Here is an 18236-nt window from a genome sequence, read left to right as displayed (position 1 = left end):
GTGTGTGTGTGTGTGTTACCAGGGATTAAACTCAGGACTTTGTGCTTGCAAGGCAGGCATTGTGCCTCTGAGCTAAATCCCCAACTGTCATAAATTTTTTGAGGTATCCCTTGTCATGGAAATACTTTATTTCTCTATCAATTTTAAAGGAAAGTTTTACAAGATGTATAAATCAGAGTTGGAAGTTGTGATCTTTTTCTTGAAACACTTTACTCTAAGTTCTCCTGACCTTTAACTTTTGTGTAGAGATGTCTCCTCTTATTCTACTGGGTTGAAATTTATATGTGATTTGTTGCCTTTCTTTAACAGCTTTTACGATTTTTGTCCCTAGGATGGACTTCGGGTATTTCAAGTACAATGTGGTGTGGAGAGGTTCACCTTTCGTCATGGTTGTTTAGGGATCTATATGCCTCACTTTTCTGCATGTTTATTTCTTTCCTTATATTTGGGGAGTTTTATGCCATTATTTCTGTGAACAAGTTTTGTATGCCATTTGTGTTGTCTTCTGATTTTTCATTTACTGTGCTCGCTTTGGCAGCACATATACTAAAACTGATTTTTCATTTATTCCAGTTACTCTTAGATTAGTCTTCTTTGCATAATCTAGCAATTGTTGGATCCCTTTTTTATGTTCTCTTATTTTCAAGGTGTCTTTATTTTTTATTTTTAGGTACTGGGGATCAAACTCGGGACCTTGCACTTGCAAGGCAGGCAGTGGAACCACTGAGCTAAATCCCTGGCCCTCAAGGTGTCTTTGTGTAATTGGTCTTTGAATATATCGTCTTCTGTGAAGACATCATTGAAATTCTGTCCTCACATTGTTTGGTTTTGCTGTCCATACTTTTTGCATGATTTTTGATCTCCTGGATTTCTATTAGAAATATTTTCATGGACTCTAATTCTTTGGTAAACTGATCACTCATGTTGCAACATTTTGTTTAGCTTATCTATCTTTTTATTAGTGTCTTCTTAAAGTTTCTGTTTGTTTTTAATTATTTCCATTATCTGTTTAGTTATATCTTCTCTAATCTTTGAGTATCTCTTTGAGCTCTTTTATAACTTCCTCTGTTATCCTCTTGACAAATTGGTGTTGCTTATACTATTCTGGCCTTCAAGTACCCACTGCATTGGTCCTGGGGTAGTTAGGAGTTTTGAGAGGCATGTTGTCTTGTTGTCTCATGTTTCTATTTGTTTCTTGCTGAGGTTTGTGAATTCTTATAGTGTGAAGACTTGGTTGCTAGTATAGAGATCTGGTTAGTTGATTTTCAGTGATGTACTTTGGCCATAGCTAACTCTAATTCTTTGCCTCAGCCCATGATCTGCCCACCTTGATTTATTCAGGAGGGGAGAATGCAGCACAGTTAGCCCAGCACCCAAGTTTTCTGGAAATGTAATCCAGTGTTGTTAATGTCACAAATGCAATCTGAATGTTGGCTTACAGAGAAATAGCAACAATTTCAAGTGAATCAGCTAGAATAGTATCATCCAATACAAATTAGATATTAACATACCATAAGAACCAATTATGTACCACCCTTAATCCTAGAAAAGAAATGTGCGGTTACAGTAATACCTTGCTCATGAATGCTTCTGTTCATGGACAATTCAGTTTGCAAGTGTATTGTCTTAGAAGTGCATTATTTTAAATATTTGTACCTAAGGAGAATTTTCTAGCCAGCATATAAACAATTGGAAAGAGTATACGTAAACGAAGTGTGATGGCATACACTTGTAATCCTAGTTACTTGGGAGGCTGAGGGAGGGGAATTGCAAGTAGAAGCCAGCATGGGCAACTTAACAAGACACTGTCTCAAAATTGAAAAAAAAAAAAGGCGGGGCTGGGAATGTAGCTCCTATGGGCTCAGTCTCCCATACCACAAACAATCATTCTTAAAGCGGGGGGGGGGGCCTGGGGACCTAGCTCAGTGTGAGGCCCTACATTTAATCCCCAGTCCGCAGGGAGTAGAGGATTGGGATGATAAGGTAAGATACTTAATAAAAACTGGAATATTTTATTCCAGATTATAGTAATTACTTGTAATTTTTCCTTTTAAAATTCAAAACTGTACTTAATGACATCATCTAATGTAAATAAATGAAATCATTGAACTTTTATTATCTTTTGAAAGTAATTATAACAAGAATCAGATTTAGAGTAAAAAATTATTTGTATCTTAGTTTAAGGCATACAGAATTAATTTTCCCAAATAGTTTCTACCTATTTAATACTTAAAAATGACTTAAATCTTCAATTAAAGATAAGAAAATTATTTTCATATTAGTTCAGTTGTTTTCTATGTACTAATTTTTTTTAAAATATATTATCTCAAACTTAGAAGTACATGTCCTGAAAAATGCATTTTTCCTAACCAGAACTAATAATGAAAAAAATTAACCTTAATATGGACAGTTGTCTTAACTACCCTTTTCTACTTAATTTGTCCTGTGTTGCTGTTATATTAAATCAGGCCTGTGCAGTGTTGCTTGAGTTATTATTTTATTTGAGTAGAATCATTGACTTCACATATAGTTAGCATTTCACCTGTTTTTTTAAAAAACTCATTAATTGTAAAAATGATGCATTTACTGCTGAGTAAAAGTAAAGAGCCCCTATCTCATTAAAACAATATTTTGTGTACAAAAATATAAAAGATATTTAGACTTTTAAAAAATTTTGAAATTAGCTAATTTTGTTTTTGTTATCATTCAGCAGTCTTTAACACAATGATGACACTGATAAGCAAGCAAGAATATTTTTGACCTGACTCTTGGAGTATAATTACAAACCATGGTGGGCTCATTACAGGAAATTTTAAAAATAGACTTTTCCTTACATAAGAAATAGAGGAATAATGGGTGATTCCCAGTATTAAGAAACAGAATTCCTTTTAAAAGAATATGTCCCACAAAATATGATGGTCTAGAATCACTGGAAACATGGTTCTTCCAGGATTCGGTAATGTATTCTGCCAACAGACAATTTAGTCATGGGGTGGGGACACAAATCTCAGGAGCATGTACTTTTCTAAGTAACTATTCATGAAATATTTCAAATGAATATTTAGAAGACCTTACTTATTTTACTAGCCTTTCTTAGGCTGGAGATTTTAGTGTTTCTCTTTTATGTAAATTAGTAAAAGCAGCTCTTGAGTACAGTATGTATTCCAGGTTAGCCCCTACCATATTTGCTTACAGCCTTATATCTGTCAGAGGTAAATAGCTGTCTCTTATTTTCATCATCATACTTCTTATTCATTTAAAATTCTTTATGAGCCATAGGTTGAATTCTCTTTAAATGTTTGGGCTTTACAAGAAGCAATATGGTTTAATAGAAGATATATAGAATTTGAAATAAGAATTGGGTTGCCTCCTTGGTTAGTTCATTTACATGAGCTTTAGAAAATTATTTTAACCTTTGTGTTGATGGTAAATTTGAGACTAAGGATTACATCTTAGGTACTTCATTTTTTTTTCTCAACTATTAAATGATGTTTATAAAATTGGCAAACTAGAGCCGGGGATTTAGCTCAGCGGTTCAGTGGCCCTGCCTCGCAAGCGCAAGGACCCGAGTTCAATCTCCTCTACCACAAAAAAAAAAAATTGGCAAACCATGACCAACTATTCAGAATTGATGGTTTAAGTCTTTTTGCAGCCTTTATAAGTTTATGAATACTAAAAGGAGCAAGACATTTCAGTTATTAAATGATGTTATATTTTAGTGGAGTGACAGTCATGGTATGTAAAATAAATAGATACAAAAATGCAACAGTATCTGGTTATTAAACATAAACTAGTTATTACATATTACAGTGTTTTATAAAAAATGCCTTAGGCTCTATTATGATTATTTTCTCAAAAGAATTTTAAAAATGAATATTAACCAAAACAGCAAGTTTTACATGAGTTAGTAAAGACAGATCCATATTCACATTTTTGTCAAAATGATAATGAGTAGTTCCTTTTTTGTAGGTAGCCACCTTGGTAGCCTGTCCTATTAAAGTTAGCATATACTGGGTGGGGGAAGTTAGCATATACTGTATTAGTAGTGATCACACCTTCCAACTTCTTAATTTAAATCAGTAACCCTTGTAATAAATTCTTTTGTTATAAATTATATTAGACAGTTTTCTTGTCATTAAAATACAGTACCCCTGCCGGGCGTGGTGGTGCACACCTTTAATCCCAGCACTCAGGAGACTGAGACAGGAGGATCGCTGTGACTTGGAGACCAGCCTGGGCTACATAGTGAGTTCCAGATCAGTCTCAACTACATAGTGAGACCCTGTCTCAAAAAAACAAAAACAAACAAACAAACAAACAAACAAAAAAGATACAATACCCAGTACCCACAAACTGAAAAGGGGAGGATTAATAAGCTCATGGTTTCAGCCCATGATTTCCTGGCTCCAAGGCAGAGACATCATAGAGGAAGGAAGCACATCTTGGAGCAAAACTGGTTGTTCATGGCAACCAAGAAGGAGAGCAGAGCAAGAGTACTAGAGAAGAAGCAGGTTAAAAAACAGACCAAGGCAAAAAACTAAAACAGCCCAAGGCCATGTCTCCACGTCCCACCCAGACATCTCTAGAAATTTGTTCCACCGATTTCCAATCAAGTTGAACCCCACCCTAACTGCCATACCCCACCCTTTTCAACTTGCTACCAAAACACATCTCTTTATACCATACTTAATCCCCAAGTAAATGCAACAGCAAATTCATACTTCCATCTGTTACAGTTTAGATCTAGAGTGTCCCCCAACAGCCCCATGTATTCAGAGGTAGGCTTCTGAAAGGTGACTGGGTCATGGGGATGCTGTACTCATGCATGAATAGTCTGCTTGTAAGTTCATAGCTGAACTTGTGCTGTTCAGAGGTGGAGACTGGTCAGAAAAGGGGGTCACTAGAAGCATATCCTGAAAGGGTGTATCTTCCTCCCTGGCTCTTCCCTTCACTCTTTGCTTTCTGTCACCATAGTGTGAGTGCTTTTCCTTCATGATGCCCCTGCCATCCTTTTTCTGTCTTGAGCCAGCTGATCATGAACTGAAACTGTGAGCCAAAATAAACCTCTCCTCTTTAAATTGTATTTGTCACATGTTCTGTCTAGGAACAGGGAAGTGACTGAGATACCACCTACCATAACACAATATCCTGCATAGGACTGGAAATACAATTACCTCTTCAAAGTCTCAACAGTTCTAGCATTTTTTAAAAGTTCAAGTCGATTCTAAGATTCAAGGCAAACCCTTAGCTGTGAACCTCTGTGAAAATATAAAACAAGTTATATAACCCTAAGGTGCAATGGCACAGGGCAAATATTACCATTCCATAAGAAAGGAATAGAGGAATAGAAAAGACTTGGACAAAAGCAAGACTAAAACTCCTCCATAACTGCCACATACTGGAAAGAATAAGATTATGGTCTACGTAATTTGAGAGACAGGCCAGCATAAATGACTGCATTTACTACTTTTCACTTTACATTCATAGTGCTTTACTACTAGGGAAAAATTCTGGGCACTCCAGACCCATTAGAAAAGTCATTTTGAGGATTATTTTTAATCAAGATGAAAATACTTGGGGAGAATCCTTTTTGTTATCATGTCAGCTTTAGCTTTTCTTTCTTTTTTCTTTTTGGTATCTTCAGGATTTCAGTGATCTAAGTTTTTATATAAATGAAATTTATATAAATAAATAATTATTTTACAGTTATTTCAGACTAAATGATTTGCTGAGATCAAACTTTATTCTCTTTTAAATTTTATATATTTAATTCACTCTCAGGAGATTTTACGACGATGGAGCAATTGTCTTAGGTGAGGAAGCAAATATGCTAGCTGGCATGCTGCTTGGGCTAAATGCTATTGATTTCAGGTATGTAGTATTTAACTAAAATGTAAGTTTTCTTGTTATACTTCTACTTCTTACTAGTTTCTACTTATAATTTTTCTTTTTCAGTATTCTAAATAAAACAGTTGAGTATCTATTTGATTCATATCCCTTCCAAATCAGTTCATTTTCTAAATGACTTTTCTCTTAGAAAGTGATGGTCTCTAACTTAAAGAACTGACAGCTTATTTGCTTGTATAAAATGAAAGCTTAGACTATATCCACCTCGTACCGCCACCAGGCACCATGCTACCAGCACTGAAGGAAGGTTTTGGATCTTAATATTTGTTTTTATTTTCAATGAGATAGATTGGTTTCAGACTAAGATAACAAGTACTAGAAATAGGCATTGTAAATTCTTTCTAGATTTATGGAAGAATCTTTTTGCATTTCTTTAGTTGATACCAGAGTTTATGTTATATTAAAGGCAGAACGTTTAAACCAGGTATGGTGGTGCATGCTTGTAATCCCAGCACTCTGGGAGGCTGAGGAAGGAGGATCATAATTTTGAGCCTAGCCTGGGCAATTTAGAGACTGAGCAAGACCCTTACTCAAAATGAAAAATAAAAAAAGAGTTGGTGGAGTATTTCGTAGGAAGGTATTGAATTCAATCCCCAGGGCTGCAAAAATAAGATAAAAGAAAGTTAAAAGTTTGTCTACGTATTGTATACCTAAAATGTATCAATAAAATTAAATTTTAAAAGTTTGCCTATAAGAAAACTGAAAGAATGAATGAAAGATAATATTTTTATGGAAATAGAAGATTTGAAAATTCAAGAATGCAATATTAACAAAATAAGATTTAAATGACTTTAGGTCTTAAATTTAAAAATCTGCCATTTTCACTGAAGTTATCTTTATCTGGTAAATCAGTTTTCAAAATGTTATTTTATAAGTTTCTTCTGGTTATGACTTAATAAACCAGTATTAATTTGTTTGATTTTTGGATGAACTTCATAGGTAGAAAGGTTTTGTTTTGTTTTGTTTTTTATTCCTGTGAGATTGTTAACTTTTTGCATGGCTTTGTCTAAATTCTTTAAAGCCTTGGTTTTATATGTTTGTTGCTTTTTGTTAACAAAATAAAACGCCTGGGATAATGATGTTAACTATTGGTTTATTGTAACCCATTAACACTGTGTAATCATGTGAAAGTAAATATCATAAAGATGTATTAAGAATGTTTCTGTAAATTAAGGAAAGCCCATATAAAGCATTGTCACTTTAATTGTACCCTGTTTAAGTCTGGAAAAATATCAATATTAATACAGTGGAACAGGTATTTCAGTAAACAGACTTGTGAAACAAGCTAGAAGGTGGTAGTTTGTAGATGACTTTTTCCTTTGAAAGTTCACCCTACACCTTATTTGTATACCTATAGGATGTCCCTTTCTTTTATATAACAGACATCTTTCTAGATGTTTTTTATTATTTTAACAATAGAAATCATAAAACTAAAGAAGTTTTTTTTTTCTTTTTTTGGTTTGTTCCATCATTTAAAATCAACCGAGGGCTAGATTTCCTTTATTAGCTCTGCAAGACTCATCACCTGAGTCTGGGCAATAATCTCTTGGCCTTTGCCTTGTTCATATCAGCTGAAGGGTCGACTGGAAAGGAGAGGATTTCCAGCATCCATCCTAGGACTAAAATCCAAGCCTTTTCCTCTTGTTTTCTAATCCATCAGATGTTTTAGGGGGTATATAGTATCATCTGAGAACTTGCTTCTAAATGTACAAAACAAATCATCATTTGAAACAAATTTTTACTTTTGCCTCTTGATAAAATATTATGTAACAGTGTGTTTGTACAGTGCTTTGTCATTGGTAGAATATTTTTGAGGAGTTTTAGGGAACAGGTAACAAATTGCAAATAAAAGAAAATTGACCTAAAATGGGATGAATGATGTTCAGCAAGAATTGTATATAACAGTTGAAGTTATGTCATGTTTATGTATTGATACAGAATGTTTATTGTCTACTTTTTAGCTTCTGCCTAAAGGGAGAAGGTTTGGATGGCAGTTTCCCTGCTGTAATAGACTATACTCCATATTTGAAGTTTACACAAAGGTACTTGCGACTTTGAAACATGTTGTAAAATCTTAACTCATAATTGAATGTCTGTTATTGTGCAGTGATCATCTAGGTGAGGGTACTTTTTATAAAACATTTGTTTCAGTTTTAGGAATGATTATAGTATAAATTCCAGTTGCATTTTAGTATTTATGTAACTACATACCTTTTTCATAATTACAGTCTCAATATGTTTTTAAACACAAAAACATTAATATTGCTGTAATTATTATAGAACAGCAATAGCTTTTAATTGCTCTGAAATGGTCCATTAGACTTCAAGCCTATAACTTACTATTTAATTATTTTTTATTTTATCTTCATTATAAAGAATAATGAACATCAAAGAAAACCACTATCTAGTAAAAGAAGTCGCTGATATTTCAGAAGGGGAATTTGAAGATATTTTGAATGGTGTGGAAGAAAGAGGAATAGTGTATTATGACACCAAGATTTCTAACTCAAGTGCATACCTTGGGTAAAGGGATGATTCTTATTGCATTATGTCTGTAAAAAAAACAGCAAGAAATATTTTGAGCAAGTATACAAATATATTGTTTGGAATATATTGACTTATAGGACATTTTGTGAAAATAATGAATATTTCAAAACAGTAATAATATTTACTGAATGTCTATTATATATCAGGCACTAAATGCTTTATTTCTGTTAATTTATTTAGTCCTTACAAAATGGTGAGGTAGACAACACTTCCTCTGTTTTGCAGATAAGAAAGCTGAAACACATAGAAGTTAAATAACTTATCAGGAGTCACACAACTACTTTGTGGTTGAGTGGGCAGAATGCAAGTCTGGAATTAAAGAGTAAGATATCTTCTGGAAGTAGGAATTAAGTCATCACATTGCAGGTAGAAAGGCTATTCTCAGTGATTAAGAAATGACTTAATTAAAAGAAAGCTAAATTAAATGCTTATTTTATTCTCTTACATGGAAGAGGCTATAGAATGTATTACAATGCTTGCAAGATACAATAAGGGAAACTTGTCAACTGGTACTCTCTGTATTTAGTACTAGGTCCCATATCTGCAACTGCTTAATAATTTTTTGTCTAAAATTTTTATACTTTTTAAACATATTAATCCAAACATACATGAATAACCTGTTCACTCATATACTGAAGAATTCCTACAATCTTACATAAAGGATACTAAAATGAAAACAGAAATACAATTCAACCCAGTCATAAGCCAGTTAGCATTACTGGTCCTGAAGTTTTTCTTATTAGAAAGACTTAAGCTATCCTAATTACCATAAATAACCAACAAATTCAAAACTGAATTGCTTTCACAGGCACATAGGACACGATTTTTAAAAACCCTATGGGGTTCCTAATTTTAAGAAACTATTGGGCTCTCTCCTTTCTCCCCAACTTACTTCTTTTAATTTACTTAGAAATATATATTCCTTGAAGAAAAATTTAAAAATACAGAAAAGTACAAAAAAATGTTGTTACTCTACCTTCAAGAAACAGATGCTCATGTCTTAACATTTTGTTAGATAGCTTTTTAGCCTTCTCTAAGCATACGTTTTTTTCTTTAGTGAAAGTCTAATATAATATACATGTATTGTTTCCCTTAAAACTATATAATGAACAATTTGTGTGCCAATAACTATCTTTCTTCAGCATCATTTCTCCTTCCTTCCTTCCTTCCTTCCGTCCATCCTTCCTTTCTTTCTTTTTTGGCAGAACTAGGGATCAAACTGAGGACTTTGTACTTGGGAGGCAGGCATGGTACCAACTCAGCTAAATCCCTGGCCCCTTCAGTTTCATTTCTTAAAAGGAGTAGATTCCATTGTCTGTATAGGATGCTTATCCAGTTATTGCTGGGAATTTTAGGATATATTCAGTTATTCATCATTATATGGATTGCTGTAGTTATCCTTGTAATTTCATATTTTTATGTAGAACCTTGATTATTTCCTTAAGTTAAAATATCAGAAATGGGATTTCTGGGATGAACTTTTGAAATACCCTGTCAGAGTGCGCTCTGGAGATATAGACCGATTCATTTTGTATCGGCAGTATGTGAAAACACCTGCTTCCCACTCCAACTAAAATCATGAAGAATGTGGCAAATTTTATAAGTGATATACTGTTATTTTAATTTGCCTTTATTGAGTTACTGGTGAAGTTGAACTCTTTAAAATGTTAAGTTAAAAATATCTTTTTAAAATGAAGTTTTATCCTACTGAAATTAACATACAAAATGTGTAAATATAAGCCCGTTTATATTTAAAGTCAGTGCACGGGGCTGGGGATTTAGCTCAGTGGCTCTGCTGCCTGCCTCGCAAGCACAAGGTCCCCAGTTTGATCCCCAGTACCAAAAAAATAAAAATAAAGTGATTGTATGTTTCAGGTTGTATGCTGGCGAGGAAACAGTTGCTTTCTCCATATTACTTTTTGCCATAAATTTAAAACAGTCATCCTGGGAGAATTAATTCATATATGTATCCCATGTCACTCCTTACTTTTCCTTCCCCCTCTCTCCTTCTACCTCCTCAGTCCCAGAACCCTTACATATCCTTTCAAAGAGCCAACTCTGATTCATTGATCCTTTATTTTTTTAGTCTCAATTTCATTAATTTCTACTCTGATCTTATAATTTTTTTTCTTTCTATTGGTTTCAGATTTGCATTGTTTGGTCTTTTTTTTCATTGAGTTTATTGGTACATTTTAGGTATACAGTACAGTTACATTCATCATTGGGATCTTGTACCTTTACATGACAGATCTTGGTTCTTATTTTTTCCCCATACCACTGCCTTCTCTGCAACCCCTCCACCCTCCCCTATTTACAAAGACTTTGTTTCCATTTTTCCCTTTTCTCATATGTTCTCTTTTCCCTTATTTCCTTTCCTCTACCCTTCCCACTTCCCCTATACCTTTAGCACTTTTCTTCCTATTTCACATTTTCAGTTAAACAATTTGGATCTTATTTACACTTTTATTTTTTCACACCAGAGAAACTATTCAGTATTAACACATGTGTGTCTTATGTATTTCACTTAAGAGTATGGCCTCAATATGCATCTGTTTTCCTATGAATGACTGCAGTTTCTCATTCTTTATGGCTGAATAGTACTCCATTTTATTTTTTTAAAAAAACACATATCTTCTTTATCCAGTCCCCAAATGATGGGCATTTGGGCCGTTTCCAAGCTTTAGCTATTACAAACTGTGCCACTATAAACATGGGCATGCATATATTACTGTAGTATGATTTTTTAAATTCTTTTGGAAAGATACCTAGCAGAGGGATAGCTAGGTCAAATGGAATCTCTAATCCTAGTTCATTGAGGTATCCCCGTATTGATTTCCACAGTGGTTGCACCAGTCTGCACTCTCAGTAACATTGGAGAAGAGTTCTTTTCTCCCCACAACCCCACCAACATTTGTTATTGGTTGATTTCTTGATAGCAGCCATTTTTTCTGGGGTGAAGTGAAATATCAGTGTTGTTTTCATCTGCATCTCTCGAATGACCAATGATGTTGACCATTTTTTCATATATTTACTTGTTGCTTTTACTTCTTTGTCTGAGAAATGTCTGTTCATTTCAGATGCCCGTTTTTTAATTCTTTCTTTATATTTAGGGAGCCTGACTTTTTTGAGTTCTTTATATATTCTAGATAATAGTCCTTTGTCTGAGAAGTAGCTGGTAAAATTTTTTTCCCACATCATAGGTTGTCTCTTAGCTCTGTTGGTGGTTTCTTTGGCAGTACAGAAGCTTCTTAATAAGGTGAGATCCCAGTTGTTAATTCTTTCTGCTAGTTCCCGTGCTACTGAGGATTTGTTCATAAAGTCTTTTCCTATGCCAATGTCTTTGAGAGTTCTGCCTAACTTATCTTCCAGCAAGTTTAGTGTTTCTGTTTTAATATTTAGATGTTTAATCCACTTGGATTTTAGTTTAGTGCATGGTGAAAGACAAGGGTCTAGTTTTAATCTTTGGCAGGTTGAAATTCACGTTTTCTAACACAATCTATTAAGGAGGCTGTCTTTCCTGCAATGAGGATGGTTGGCTCCTTTGTTAAAGATGAGGTAGCTGGGTACATCTGGAGTTGTTTCTGTATCTTCCAATCTATTCCACTGATCCTCACGTCTTTTTCTTTGCTGGTACCATGCTTTTATCACAGCAGCTTTGTAGTATAGTTTCAAGTTAGGGATTGTGATACCCCCTGTCATGTCTCTGTTGCCTAGAATTGCTTTTGCTATTCTAGGTTTCTTCTTGTTCCAAATCAATTTTTTGATTATTTTTTCTAGTTCTGTAAAATACACTGTTAAAATTTCAATCCAGATTGCATTGAATCTATATAGCAGTTTTGGTAGTATGGCCATTTTCACTGTGTTGATTCTTCCTACCCAGGAGCAGAGGATATCTTTGCATTTTCTTATATCCTCTTCTGTCTCTTTTTTCAGAGTGTTATAATTTTTATTTTAGAGGTCTTTTTCTTCCTTCATGAATTGTTCTTTCTGAGAACTTGAAATATGTCATTAGGCTGTTTATTTTGGATCACTCTATTCTTCTTATGCAAACATTTTCTTGTTGAATAAATTTTAAACCTAAAACTTTTTGTAATTAATGATTATTGATTATTTATGATTTCTTCATTTTTCACTTTTACACATAATGCTGTCATCAACATTCTTATAGTTAAGTCTTTTATTTAGTTATCATTATCTCCTAAGGAGGTAAATGTCTACAAATAAAATTATTGACCTAAAGAGACTGTATATCATTAATATACTGTTAAGTTGCCCTTCCTATATTTAGAATATATATTTATATATGTGTTCCTTTATATCCCTATATTTATATATGTGTTTTGACTTCCCCTTCTCACAATATATAAACAAATCACTTGTATTTGAGGCCAATCCTTTGACCTGTGTACTACATCCTCTTTTCTCTTAAGTCCTTTGCTCCATCAGTTAGTCTCTCCCATTGACCATCCCTCTTTTCCAAGAGCTGTGGCGACCCAACCCTTGTAGGGGAAGCAGGCCTAGGAAGAACTGAAATGGAGACTCGAGGAAATGAAGTGTCTATGTGGAGCAGAGGGGATAAGCAAGGAAGGATTAAAAAAAAAAAAACATGTTGAGAGAAATAGATCTTCCACATACCATAGTTCTAAAAAGAGTACAGAAACAAACTCAGTTTCTTCTAAGGTCTCACACCACTGGTCACGTCTGGTGATCCCCAAATGTGTGGGAATTTCTCCCTACCAGCAACAAGGCAAGCAGCTGTGCAGTAGACACCATATTGAAGAAATCAGCTGGGTTTAATTCCTGTGCTAATTTACCTGAAGATAGTTTCAGTCCCCTGAGACACAATCCAAAGTCTGGGCCTCTGGGACTTCTGACAGACCAGCTACAAATTGAGCTTCCTGGAACCATCTTTATGCCCAATTAATTTGCTAGAGTTCCTCACAGAACTCAAGAAAACGTTTAGCTACATTTCTTGTTTATTGTAAAGGATACACATAAGCAAATTGATGAGGAAATACATAAGGCAAGGTGTGAAACATGCAGGAGCATTGAGTTTACCACCCTCTAGCAAGTGGATGAGTTCTTGTTTAGCTTTCTGCCAGCCTGTATGTGTTCAGCTGCCCCCAAAGCTCTTCAGCCTTTGTCTTTGGGTTTTATGGAGACCCTACCTCATAGGCAAGACTGCAGCATAGACAGCCACTTGGACATGGGTGTGATCTGATGCTCATAGACTGAATGAGGATACCTGAGGAGGCAGGTCTGTAGATCTGTCCTCTCCAGCATTTCTTCCTCCTGGGTATGGAGCAAGACCTCTTCTGAAGTGGGGATGTTATCAGAGATGGTAGGTCAGAGAATTGCTTCACAGGCAGCTCTAGACAGAAAGGCAGGACAGTATTAAGGTATATTTTTACTTTCTCTGACCCATCTTGAGAAAGAGAAATTCTGGATTTAATGGCAGAAGGGCAGGCAGAAGGCAAAGTGGGGGGGGTGGTAGAGGAGACTGAAACTGATTGTTTTTGCTTTCTGAGGCCTAAAGTGGTCCAGCATTATAACCAAAGAGTCTTTCACCTCCATTGCTCTGAAACTGTTTGACAATTGCTGTAAGAGCTAAGAATAAAAGGCCAAATACTTTAACCTATTATTCTAGTCACTTAGAAAATAACAAGAGCTGTAGAGTTATATGCCAAACACTATAGTTGAAAGCATGTGTATCTCACAACACTACATAACCAAGTTGTTACTTTCCCCATTCTAAGAGCACAATAAATCCTTTTGGAACACCAGATTTACTTCTAAATATTTCTCTTTTTATTACTAATATGTCTCCAGGGTTTGTTTTTTGTTGTTGTTTTGTTTTGTTACCTTTTAAACTATTTAAAGTTTAAACTAAGCTTTACTCAACACTCAAAGGTTGAGGTTTTCAAAGTCAGCAGTGATGTCTCATTAGCAAATCCAAGGGTATTACTCTCATCAGAACTTCTCTGATTTACCTTCTCACTCAGTTTAGAGTTTCCTCTCATTTCCTCAACCTCTGAATATTGAAATATTTCAGGGATTGTTCCTGAACCATTTTCTGTATTTACATTGACTCTTTTTTAAAAGGTAATTTGTACAAAATTGAACTCCTAATCTCTCCAAAAAATTTTACTTTTTTTCCCATTCCAAAACTAATACCTCCATCATTACACTTACTTATGGTGCAAACTTTGGAGACATCCATACATTTTTCTTCCATATCTCACAACACAGAATCCATCAACAATCTTGGGCAATTCTTCCTTAATTTAAATCTGGAGATTTGCAGTCTCTGTGCCTTTACTTTTGTCTCCTGTAGTTAACTCTTCATAGAAGAGTTAGAGTGACCCCTTTTGAAATGTAAGTCAGATCATTTTATTCCTCTTTTTAAAACTTTGCAGAAGCCTTTTTCTAACTCAAGGTGAAAGAGAAAATTTCTTCATGATATGGCCTCTACCGACTCTCCAAACTCATCTTCTCCTCTTTCTCACTGGCCTTGCTGTTTCTGTAGCGTACCAAGCACACCTGTGCATTAGGGTCTTTGTCCTTTCTGGTCTCTGCCCTAGAAGCAAGGCTCTCTGGTACTGTCATGACTATTCCCTCATCTTCTGTAAAACTTTGCTTAGTAGCACCTTACTATGAATCCTTCACTGAACTCTGGACTTAAAATATCATCCCACTCACCCTATGTCCTTCAGCCCCTTAACTTTTGCCACAGTGATCATTGCTGTATAACACATGATATATTATTTCTCTTCTTCCACTGGAATGAAAACTCCAAAAAGGCAAGAACTTTTGTTTTGGTTTATTCCTGCATCCTTGTTACCTAGAACAGTATTTAGCTCATAATAGACATGCAATAGATAACATGTTTTGAGAATTAATGAGTACCTTCTAGTATTTCTAAACCTCATTAGTTGGACAAAAAATTTCTCTGAAGGGTGTAACACTTTTAGAAATTTCAACAAGGAAATTGTATTCTGTATATATCTTTATTAAAATATAATTTTAATTATAAATACATTAAATAAGAGAAATTCTTACCCTCCTTTTCTTTTCTCTTTTTATTTATTCTTCCTTTTTTTTTTTTTTTTTTTGGTGGTAGTGGAATTGAACGTAAGGCCTTTTCATTAGCTACATCCTCAGACTTCCCTTCCTGTTTTTCTGCCTTCTTTCTTTCCTTTCTTCACATTGAGATAGGGTCTTGTTAAGTCACTAAGTTTTCCAGGCTGGACTCAAACTTGTGGTCCTCCTAAATCAGCCTTCTAGAATGATGGGATTATAGATGTGTGCCATCATACTCAGCTTTTATTCTCTTTTAAATAATTACAAATAATGAAACACTATAAACATTTTTCATTTTCTATTAATATTTCTTTCATTAGTCCAATAAACATGTATAAATATTTTGGTCTTGAAAGTGTTGGATGGTTCCTGAAGTTCTTATGTATCATTTTTCTACTGAAAGTATTTTTAGTATTTCTGTTTTATTAGAATAGCACACTTTGAAGAATAATAACTTTTTTATTGCCCATTTGGTAAAGTAACTCAGTCTTAGGAATACATACAGACACCTATGTGCTGGCATGAACCCACCATGTATCCATGTTTTTTATTTACCATGCATCAGCTTACTTGGTTGGACCTTTGTTGCTTTGCTCATTGAAGCACTGTGAGGCAGTTATTTGTTGTAAAAAATGTTGATGTCAACTGCAGTTCCCCTTATTGAGTGACTTTGAATGAACTACATATCTTATTCTCATTTTCCTTTGTTGAATGAATATTGAAAAAATCTCTTAAGTGGCAGAGTAAGACTAAATATGGTTATCGTGAAGATTAAAGAAATAATGTATATGTAATATTACACTTGTACCTGGAAAATATTGTGGGAAAGCATTTACTCTTTGCCTCATTTCTAAGGTACATTTTAATTATCATTTTTGTCTTCCTTTTTTTGAGTACCTAGAAAGTCAAACATTTAATTATAATGTTCTTATGCAGTTATCCTTTTGATTAATTATTAATTGAACAACCATACTGAAAATGCCCCTAAATTTTGACATTTATTTTAAAATTTAAATTAAACTTACTTTCCAAATTAGCTATATGGTTAAAAATTACACTGCTTTCTGATACATATTGTTCTCAGAATGTTAAGTTGATTAATTAATTTAGGATGCAACTTATAGGAACTGGGACTTATTAAATATTATGGGTTAAAACAGAATTTATCTTCTCTATTACTTGTGACTCTATTGAAATTATACTAGGGAATAAATATATAAATGTACAGAAACAAGGGGAATGGAAAGGAGATTATTGGCTGCTCAGAGATCGAAGCAGTATTTGCTGAATGTTTACTGTGTTCTAAACCCTGCACTATCTATTGAGGAAAGAACAGTGAGAAACAGACAAAAATTCCCTGCCTCTGGCCTCTTACATTAATAGCATGTGTAGCATGTTACATGGCAGTAGATGTAGATGCCTATAGTAGAAAAAGGAAGACAGGATGATGTGCATGGTTAAGTCATACTGTTAAGTCATATGGTAAGAGAGACCTCATTTAGAAGATGATATTTTAGTAAAGACAAGGGAACAAGCTTATAGATATTAAGAACAAGAGCATCCAGCCAAAGGGAACAGCACTGTGAAGGCTGTGTAGCAGGACAATGTCTGATGTATTTGAGAGAACATGGCCGAGGACACAGAAGGAGAATTTCAGATGAGATCATATAGGTCAGCTAAGATAATAAAATGTTGACATTAATAGTGCATGCAGAAATGGTAATTCACATAAGGTGAAGCAAGCCAAGGCCCAAGAGGGTGGGAGAGAGGAACAATAATGAGAACAGGGGTAACTGGGCTGCCAGATTTCTGGGAGTCATCAGGGCATCTCTTGGGAAGGGTAGCAGATGGTGTGAAACTGTAAACACAGGCATTCACTCCAACTCTAAGTGTGCATGAAGAAAACAGCAATAATACAGAAAACAAAAAGCACTCAAAAAGATAACTGCAGTCAGAATTCTGTGAGAGTTAAGTAGAGAATAAGACTATGCTGCTGAAAGTTAAATATATCCATACTGAAATTAAATTTTAAAATTGGAAGAAAAAATTAAGGAAATGTCTTAGAAAGTTGATTTTTATATTGTAATACATAAAAATGTTATTGATGTTTAATAATAGCAACTCTTAGAAGAGGTATGTAGTGGAAAGTTGTTAATGCTGGGGAAAAAAAATCAGTGTCAGTTACTTCCCAGCCTTGCTGGGACAAACTACCTAACCCATAACTAAAGGAAGGAGAGGATTGTTTGGGCTCATGTTTCAATCCATAGTCAGCTGGCTCCAAGACAGGAAGGCACCGCAGAAGAGCACAGCGGAGGAGAGCTGCTGATGGCCCTGGTGGAAGGGGAGCAGAGAGAGAAGGGAGGAGCTAGGGAGGGAAACTCTTCCAGTGCTCCCCCCAGGGACTCACTCCTCTTACCAGACCCCACCTTCCAACTGCAGGCAGCTAGACTGCCCCACAGTCCAGTCTCCTTCTAAACACAGGAGACCTGGGAGCCATTTTAGATCTAAACAACAATAGTATATGATCAGTAGGGGTAATAGAGATGATTTATAAGAAGAGTGACTAACAGAATTAAAAATTATTCTCCTTCTCCTAGCTGGTGACTCACACCTATAGTCACAGCTCTCAAGAGGCTGGAACAAGAAAGTAGCTTCAGTAATTCAAGGTCAGCCTGGATAGTGCAGCACGATCCTGTCATATA

The 18236-nt window shown here is 34.8% G+C and overlaps 1 protein-coding gene across 1 annotated transcript in view; it reads left to right on the top strand.

Moving 5' to 3' along the window:
- Window positions 1–18236, top strand: part of Rundc3b (RUN domain containing 3B) — a 163990-nt gene that overhangs the window by 83241 nt on the left and 62513 nt on the right. Inside the window, exons 5-6 of the mRNA XM_010632934.2 lie at window positions 5782–5871; window positions 7869–7949. Coding sequence (XP_010631236.1) covers window positions 5782–5871; window positions 7869–7949 — 171 coding nt within the window. The remainder of the gene's footprint in view (window positions 1–5781; window positions 5872–7868; window positions 7950–18236) is intronic.

The sequence above is a fragment of the Fukomys damarensis genome, unplaced genomic scaffold (genome assembly GCF_012274545.1).
Source record: "Fukomys damarensis isolate Sample0158 unplaced genomic scaffold, DMR_v1.0_HiC HiC_scaffold_4, whole genome shotgun sequence".
Taxonomy (NCBI): domain Eukaryota; kingdom Metazoa; phylum Chordata; class Mammalia; order Rodentia; family Bathyergidae; genus Fukomys; species Fukomys damarensis.
This window is presented reverse-complemented; position numbering and strand designations above follow the sequence as displayed.